The sequence below is a fragment of the Engraulis encrasicolus genome, chromosome 23 (genome assembly GCF_034702125.1).
Source record: "Engraulis encrasicolus isolate BLACKSEA-1 chromosome 23, IST_EnEncr_1.0, whole genome shotgun sequence".
Taxonomy (NCBI): domain Eukaryota; kingdom Metazoa; phylum Chordata; class Actinopteri; order Clupeiformes; family Engraulidae; genus Engraulis; species Engraulis encrasicolus.
Window position 1 is genome coordinate 6,588,684 of NC_085879.1, and position 9,486 is coordinate 6,598,169.

The following is a 9,486-nucleotide window of genomic DNA, read 5'->3' on the forward strand; positions in this document are numbered from 1 at the left end:
CAGACCGCACAGTGAAGAGTGGGACAGAAAACGAGTGGGAGAGAGAGATGGAGGAGGATCAGGAAATAACCCGGGTCGGGAATCGAACCCGTGTCGCCAGTGCAGTAGTCCAGTGCCCAACCGACTAAGCCACGGCTGGGCCAATACAGCAACACACCTTAGACCTAATCACTAGAGAGACTAGAGATTAGCTCTCTGCAAACAGTGTGACAGTGTTTTGTTTTTCAGACTCGGACGATTTTACAAGTGTACTCTCACATCATGACAAATTTAACCACTACATCAAGTGTGCCAAAAATATTTGTGGGCAAACAGTCTCAGAGTACACCGGCGGCACATTCACTCAGGAAACTTCTGGCCCTGCTCAGCAGTGTGGGAAAGAGGTTGCACACCTACACAGTCTGAGTATTCACCAGAACCACTGTATACAGAGTAGGAAAAAATGTGGGCAGACGGAGAGACTCAAGAGTCCATCAGGGCATTTACACAGAAGGCCTACCTCTTCAAACAGTGTGGCAAATGCTGAAAAGGACCGACACAGTACATACAGTAGTACATTCCCATTTCCATGTGGTTGCTGTATGGTGGTTATCTTTTGAAGGAGGAAACCAACGCACACCAGAGGTTTCAAGGTGCAGGTAGCGGGTGCAAGATCAATTTTGTAGAAGAAGATACCGCCCACTCTTGTCCATCGTGCTGCAATTTATTAACAAAACAAATAATAAATTGCAGCACGATGGACAAGAGTGTGCGGTATCTTCTTCTACAAAAATGTTGTATGGTGGTTGTCAGAATAGATATTCATCCTGCTGACCAACATTTTACTGAATTCCAAGGGGATCAGAGCACCAGGTGGTGTCTGTGGCTGCAGCGCTGTGTTAGTTATTTACAAATGTAACATGGTGGTGTTACACAGATTACATTTTTCGACACTACGCCAGCCTCAGATAATCTGAGTCAGATTACGGTGAGGCAGCCCTACCTTTTAACTACATTTCCCACACAAGTTCAGGTCATGACAGAAAGTGATACAGCCGTCATATTCTGGGGGTGAGATGTTTTCAGGATTGTGTGTCATCATCTTGATCGTGAGATATTGATGAACAGACGAGTGGATACAGTGAGTCCACACATGTTTTGAGTTTCGGAATGCTAAAATAAGTGATGCAGAAATATACCCTCTGAAGTAAGTGAAGCACTGAATAAAATAAAGTCTTCTGTATGCCGAGTATAGTGTTTTTCAATCTGCACATTAGTGTTCAAGTGGTTCATATGAGTGTCAATTCTAAAAATGTCTTGTGTTTGTCATTTGACAACAAAAAATGCCTTTTCCAGGGTACATGGAGGATGTGACCAGCATCTTGCAGACAGCCCCATGCACAACAAGGGTCCTCAAACGCCTAGACGAGCTGACCCAGTGGGCGAGAATGAAGATCAAGCCAGCGAAGTCCAGGAGCTTGTCAATTAGGAGAGGAGTAAGGACTGATAGGGTGGTGTTCATGGCAGGGGGTGAGAGAATAACCCTGCTATCCGAGCAGCCCATTAGGAGCCTAGGAAGGGATTACACCGCTGACCTCTCGGACAGGCAAATGGGCAAGCTGGTGCACCAACAACTGGGCCGCGGCCTGAACAGGATTGACAGCAGCCAACTCCCTGGGAAGTTCAAACTGTGATGCTGCCAGTTCACACTATTCCAGCGTGTGATGTGGCTACTTAAGATGTGCGAGATTCCATCTACCGCAGTAAGCCGATTAGACAGCATGGCAAACACCTACATAAGGAAATGGTTGGGCCTCCCCCGCTGCTTTTCCAACACAGGACTGTTTGGGAAGAATGCACTTCAGCTTCCACTGAAGTCGGTGGGCCTTGGCTATAAACAGGAAAAGGCCCGCCTGGTGTTTGATCTCAAGGAGTCTAGGGACCCCAAAGTAAGAGCTGCAGCAGTAGCTGTCCGAAAGGGGCGCAAGTGGAGGGCCCAATCCGAAGTGGATCTGGCTATCAGCAGGCTACAGCACAGAGTGCTCACAGGAAGAGTGCAGGTCGGCCGGGCTGGAGTGGGCTTCGGAGAACCAGTTACCTTCTGGTCAAAAACCTCAAGGGAGCAGAGGAAGGCCATGATCGTGGAGGAGGTTGCCCAAGGGGAACAAGAGCAGTACCTCATCAAGGCAGTGGCCCAAGGAAAGCAGGGGGCATGGACCCGGTGGGAGGACACCATCCACAGGGTCGTTAGCTGGCAGGACATCTGGCAAGCCCCACAGGCACGGCTCAGTTTCATGCTCAGGGCAGCATACGACACTCTGCCGTGTCCGCAAAACCTCTCCACATGGTTCGGGAGTGAGGACAAATGCCCTCTGTGTGAAAAGGAGAAAGCAGGCCTTCAAGACATCCTGGCATCATGCAGAGTGGCTCTGTCACAGGGACGGCTCAGATGGCGGCACAACCAAGTGCTCAGGAAGTTGGCGGAGCATTTGGAGGTGAGCAGAACCGCTGCTAACTCCTCAGCAAACAGCCAAACACTGAGCATCTCCTTTGTCCGACCAGGAGAGACCCAGCCAATGCCACAAGGCATTCAGATAAGGTCTTTGCTAACCCCTGGAAAGGCGTGGGAGATGCACGTCGACCTTGACAGGCAACTCCGCTTCCCGAGCGAGATTGTGCAGTCAACCCTAAGGCCAGACATTGTGATGTGGTCCACTGCTGCCAAGCGCGTCCTCATCATAGAGTTGACGGTTCCGTGGGAAGAAGGAATACCATCGGCACACAAGTTCAAGCGGCTCAAGTACACCGAGCTGGCAGCGGAGTGCAGGGAAGCAGGGTGGGCAGCATCAATACACCCAGTGGAGGTAGGGTGCAGGGGCTTTGTCGGAAGGTCAGCAACCCAGCTTCTCCGCGCTGTGGGAACAACAGGGGCAAGATTGCACCGAGCAATCAAGGACCTTGCAGAAGAGGCAGAAAAGGCAAGCTACTGGTTGTGGCTAAGGAGGAAGGACAGAACATGGGGTCATACACCCCAGTAGGGTCAGATGCAGGGAGTGGTTGGGAGACGTCCCAAACCACTTGCCCCCCCACCTGGAGATGTTCTGGCTAGGGGGCGAAACGTCGGAGAAAGGTGGCACCAGCTGATGACCCTGCATCTGACCCAAAGTGCACCGGAGGAGGTGCGACAGGCAAATGCCATGCAGGATATACCACCTTAACCTGTACATGCAACTGACAGGCTACTCTAGTGTCAAAGTGGCTCATATGAGTTTAAATTGGTCAAAAAATTACCTTTTTAAAGAGAATACATTGTTTTTAGGCAAGACTTTATTTTGCAGGAGTGATGGGTTTTGCCTGTTGTGAGTGAGTTTTGGATTTCTGTGTAGTTTTGAGAATTCTAGACATGATTCCAGAATTTGTGTGTAAACAAATAAGAAAAACTAAAGGTTAGAATATTTCCTATGCCTCCATTGAATATGTGTAAATATACTCCCAACACCACTCTTGCTAATAACCATCAAGTTAACAGTTTCATGGCTGTTCAATATCTTTGCATGGGGCAGAAAGACTACATTTCAAGTAGGTCCTATTATGTGTGCATTTGAAGAAATTGAAAATAAAATTGGCTGGTCAGGTAATCCCCTTCTGCTGTGTTGTCAAAACAGTCAGACCCACCAAAGCCTACAGTATGTCAACTAACTCACAACTAACTAACTTTTGTCCTAGCACTGGTTTATCCTAACAGTGGTTACAAAGCTTTTTCTACTTGCCCCCTCAACCAGGGAACTTAGTAGGCTATAGGCTTTTAAAGACATTAAAAAAAAGGTCCTAAGTTCCCTAATGCCATCATCATTTAAAGACAAATGCATTTGCGCATAGTTCGCTTAAACTTCAAAAATGCAATAAAACAAACAAAGTAAAGAAGCTCGTCTCATAGCCTTCAGATTAAAAGAAGGTTCACTCTTTAAGGCAGTGTTTCCCAACCTTTTTTGTCTCGCGTACCTCCTAAGCCTCTTAGTTGTGCCATGAGTACCCCCTAACTCAAGCTCTATATCATTTTCTCTATCCCGATGTGACTACTCCATACATTTGTTATACTAATAAAACATTTCCAAGTAGGCCTACCCCCTGCAGTGTGCTCACGGGCTACACGTACCCCTGGTTGGGAAACACTGCCTTGAGGGCTTTAAAAAAAAAAAAAAAAAAAAAAAAAAAAAAAAAAAAAAAAAAAAAAAAAAAAAGGGGGGGGGGGGGGGACGACACCTGGAGTTGATATAGGGTTGTGCCCAAAAGCTACAAGTTCCTCCTATCCGTGGTGAGGGGCTTGATTTGTTTGTCCAGCCCTGAGAAGCAGCTGTGACGAGGAAAACAGTCTGGTGGTCATTTTCCGGGGGGAATGTGAGAATTCTCATCTCAATGGAGACCGACTGAACGGCGAACCGCATCTCAACCTTGCAAAATAGAAACTGAAAGGCTCCGTGCCTGGAGAGTGAGCCCACAGGACTCTCCAGCTTCTTCAAGTCTTTCAAGTTCCAAACGTCCAGTTGCGCGCAACTATTGTTCACTGAAGAGGTTGGAATCTCCATCGGACGTTTATCAACTTCTAACAAGGTGAGACATCAATCTTTTCTTCCGATAAAAAATAAACATTCAATCATAGGGTGCTTCTGCTACCTCAATGTTTGTTGTTGCTGTCGACTCGCATAGCCCACAGTTGGACCATGTGCGATATTTGACTTCTATTAATAGGCCTAATAAAATGTAAAGTTTATGGAAAATAGCAGCCCCCGCCTACTGAATGTCATTTTATGGTAAAGCTCTAAATTTCGCGTTTCACATTGGATGTCCCAAGACCGTTAGAGATGCCTATTTTATAGTTCGGCTGGTCTCTAGGCTACTCCTACCGACACAGTTGGCACTGTGATGTGCGTAGGTTGCATCAGAATCGCGTTATAGCCTATGGGCCTAAATGGTAGGCTATAGCCTATTGTTTTATCACGCCAATCACATGCCAGCGCAACTTTTGAGTGACAGTAACAGGCAGTGAGAGGCTGCATGTGATTCCGAACTACCCCTCCCCTCCCCTCCCGTGAAGCCTAGTGTGGCTCCCATTTGGCTGCAAAAGAGCAGGGCCACACCAAGAACTGCTTGATAGATAGATTGACTTTGTACCTCCAACTATGCTGCTACTTGACCACTAGACTACAATGGACTATGCTGGACTGCACTGTGTGTGGTACAGCATAGCCTTGACTTATTTTGTATTTTACTATTATTACGCCTATTATTATTATGGCTACTATTACTTTCCCATTACATGACATTACATTACACTTAGCTGACGCTTGTATCCAAAGCGACTAACACTTATTTAGGTTCAGGGTATTGGTTACAGGCCCTGGAGCAATGTAGGGTTATGTGCCTTGCTCAAGGGCACTTCAGCCATGGATGAAGGTGCTGACAAGGGTGGGATTTGAACCCACAACCCTCTGATCTAAAGGCCAGCATTCTAACCACTGAGCCATGGCTGCCCCATAAGCATGGCTTTCCCCTATATGTTTAATGTTCAATGTTCAGTGTTAAATGGTTATTTATTACTCTATCACTTATTGTTACTGGTTTATCACTGGTCCATTACTGTCACTCGTCACCAATGTTAAATGCTCAGTTATTATTTATTACTTCATCACTTTACTGTTTTTGTTCAATCACTGTTACTTGTCCTTTCTTGCACTTTGATGCCAGTCGTCTATGTCCTTTCATGGTGTAGAGAGAAAAACGTAATTTCAATTTCCTTGTTTGACCTGTGCATATGAAGAAGCTGACAATAACAGCTGACATGACTTGATAAGCTGTCACCTAGCTTGTCTGGCAGCGGACTGTTGCGTTAATGATTTCCAAGTTTTTCATATCCTTTCCGGCCATTTTCGGATGGTCAAGCCTCTATTTGAGGGCTATTGCTCATGTAGGCCTTGACATTTCCTTTTGACCTTTCTAACCCTTGATGGTCATTGTGCAGGTCAGATTGGGGGCAGCTGCCTGCACATGCTTAATATTTAGAACAATAGCAGAGATATTCTATAGAGATATGCCAACATAATAGGTTTCTATGGGCACCTAACGCGACCAGGTTCCGGTCTGCCTAAAGGGGCGTGTCATAATGCTCCTACAATGAATAGAACAGTCCTTAGGTCTGCCTAGGTCTGCCTAAGGGGGGCCACAATAGAACCAGGAAACAATGGGCCAATGGAACCTCTCTCTCTACTCTCTCTGATAATAGTACCAAGTTTTTACTACATGCAAACTTAGATACAGGACATAGGATATAATGGATAGGATGAATTCTGGAAATACACTACTAAAAATATTACACTGTGCACCTTTAAGTGTGCGGAACTGGCAGATGAAGAGAGGTAGACTGTTCCAAAGGGTGAGGTCAGCAACACAAAAAGCTCTGTCACCAGATGTCCGTTGCCTGGAGCTGGGGATGATAAACTGGTCCTTGCCAGAGGGATCTCTGGGATCTTGATTGGGAGTAGAGCAGGAGGAGATCAGAGAGATATTGGGGGAGTAAGAGCATTTAGAGTCCATAGAAAATGTTGATATTAATAAATCACATTATGTATGCCTTCTTTGTGATTGGTTTCCTGTCAGTCTCTTGTCTCTTATCTCTTATCTCTTATAAGAGAACACTGAATGCCCAAGAAATCTCGTATTTTATAAAAGGATTGCCTTGCAGGGCAATTACACTGACTTTCAGTTGTCTGTTTGTTTTCCATCTGAACAGGACAGAGAATCAGACATTCAGCTCTGCTCCAATCCTCCTCAGCTCCGAGATGAACCCGTGCCCTCCCCATCTAGTGTCTCTTTTCCAGCTAAAGAGATTATCAGTGCGACTGGTCGACTACTGCACAACACCAGGTCAGCAAGGAACAAATGGCAAGAGCAACAAATATGGAGAAACCCCCAAAATGGGTAAACTACGTAAGTCACAATCGCTTTTCACAATCGGTTTTCATGAGTGTAAAAATCTGCAACATTTCTCTGCAGGAGATGCAAAGGCCGTGCCTTGATTAGATCGATTAGACCACCCATTCCTGCACTCACTTTTTAAGTCAACTGGTGCATCATTGCCCCATCGAGAGGAAATGCTCAAAATAGATTGTTTCCCATTTTTGCTGAAATTTTAAATGTTGTGGATGGTTTGCCTGGCCAGAGACTCGCATTCAGAAAAGCCAGGCAAGGATTTATTGGAAACATTCACACATGCATACTTAACAAAACATATAACCATGGATAACCAGATAACAGATGTGTCATTAACATGTCAAAGTTATAAACATTTTATAACTGTTATCATTGAGTGACATTTGGTTATGTTAAAGACATCCCAAACAATGTCAACTTTTCATGACCAAAATACTTTTGTGACATAATGTGGACATAAAGTTTTTGACTTGTCCATGATTGTATTATAGACGGTGGGCTAGATTTCGTAGCTCCTTTAGAAAGCGTTCTCACTCTCAAGTGGCAACTTGATTTTTCTAATATGACCTCCTGACAATATGTAAAGCAATAATCTGGCTGTTGCCACGCGGAAAAGTTGCACGTTGATATTAAAAAATAACGAAAATAAAAAAGACTGGGGGTGACGTCACACAATGCACAGTCAATGGGAAGTCTCCGCCCCTCGAAGTTGAAAAGGGAATATTTATCCGCATATCGGGCTTTTTTCATAGGCAGATAATTCACCTAATCATTGAAACAACGTAGGCATTTTATTCCTGACCATTTTCCTGTTACTGGAAAAAATAACACAGCTTGGATTTCTTTACTGACACGTAGTTTTTTGGTGAATTGATCTACCCCCGTCACCTCATTGCTCTATTGCTTTGAGGGAACAGACCTGTCCTCTTTTTGACATTTATCTCTTGTTGCCCAATGATGGTCAGACAGTCGAACACTAACAGCGAAAAAGAGCACTTCTGAAAGTTTGAGAAATATATATTTTTTGCATGTACACAACAAGTGAGTCCACTTACCCCCCAACTTGTAACTTTTTGCCATGAAATCTGACGGTTCCGGGTTGCATGCACGCACTAGCTGTATTCTGCCTCGTTGACTTTGCATTGACGTGACGTCACTCGGTCGGCTAGTTTTTGTTGTCATTTTTATAAATCAATGTGCAAGTTTTGAGGATGGCAACAGCCAAAATATTGATTAATGGGTTGTCAGGGGGTTATATAAGCAAAAATAAAGTTGCCACTCGTTAACACCAACGAACTGACAAGATATGAGACTGGGCCCACCACCTATTATGTCATGTGAATATATGTAGGTGGTGTTTCGGGTCATTAGGTCAGGTCTGGATATATAGCCTTGTCTTGTGGAAATCCACTCCTAAATGAAATTTGAATCTATTTTTGTTGCTAAATACTTGCTAAATAAGTTGTCTTAGTCAAAATGGAATTGCCACCCCCACAATGAAGTCTTGTGTATAATGATAGTGTAAGCGAAAGCACTTTGGGAAACTCCAACTCCCATTGTCATTGTGACACAGCACACAAGTGAACACTGCACACTGCACACAATGAAATTGCATTTATGCCTCACCCGTGCAAGGGGGCAGCCCTCAGTGGCGCCCCATGGGGAGCAGTGCGGTGGGACGGTACCATGCTCAGGGTACCTCAGTCATGGAGGAGGATGGGGTAGCACTGGCTGATTACTCCCCCCACCTACCTGGCGGGTCGTGAGTCGAACCGGCAACCTCTGGGATGCAAGTTTGACGCCCTAACCGCTCACCCATGACTGCCCCTGTGTAAGTACAGTATATTGCAGTGTGTATAAGTGTCTAAGTTTTTGGAATATTCTTTCTTCTTTTTTAGGGAGGGCAGGAAAAGAATCACAACATTCTAGGGAGAAAAAAGGCTCAATCTCTGGAGAGGACTTTTCTATGGAGCAGGATCTGACCCGACACCAAAGCATTCACAACAAAGGAAACAAGTCCTACGTCTGTAACCTGTGTGGCAAAGACTATTCAAGTCTAGGCGGCCTCAAGTCACATCGGCTCATTCACACTGGAGAGAAGCCTTATCACTGCAAAGACTGTGACAAGCGTTTTAATCATATGTCACATCTCATACTGCACCAGCGCATTCACACAGGAGAAAAACCATATGAGTGCAAAGACTGTGGAAAACGCTATTCACAGGCCAGAAATCTTAGATGTCATCAGCACGTCCACACCGGAGAGAAACTCTTTCACTGCAATGACTGTGGCAAAGGGTTCGCGAGGTCAGATGGTCTGAAAGTCCACCAGCGCATTCACACAGGAGAAAAGCCTTATCCCTGCAACCAGTGTGACAAACGTTTTTCAACATCAAACTATCTCCGTGTGCACCAGCGCACTCACACGGGGGAGAAACCTTACCCTTGCAAACAGTGTGGTCAACAATTTTCACAGGACAGCAAAGTCAGACGTCATATGCTAATTCACACTGGAGAGAA

The 9,486-nt window shown here is 45.3% G+C and overlaps 1 protein-coding gene and 1 long non-coding RNA gene across 2 annotated transcripts in view; both read left to right on the forward strand.

The window, feature by feature from the left end:
* The window catches only part of LOC134440227 (zinc finger protein 239-like), a 20,132-nt gene extending 17,586 nt beyond the window's left edge, over nt 1–2,546 (forward strand). The window contains exon 4 of the mRNA XM_063190218.1: nt 1,336–2,546. Coding sequence (XP_063046288.1) covers nt 1,336–1,468 — 133 coding nt within the window. The 3' untranslated portion in view covers nt 1,469–2,546. The remainder of the gene's footprint in view (nt 1–1,335) is intronic.
* Nucleotides 2,547–4,411: 1,865 nt separating this feature from the next.
* Nucleotides 4,412–9,486, forward strand: LOC134440229 (uncharacterized). Its single transcript, XR_010032930.1, has 3 exons — nt 4,412–4,590; nt 6,767–6,963; nt 8,865–9,486. It is a non-coding gene; the product is annotated as an uncharacterized LOC134440229 (long non-coding RNA).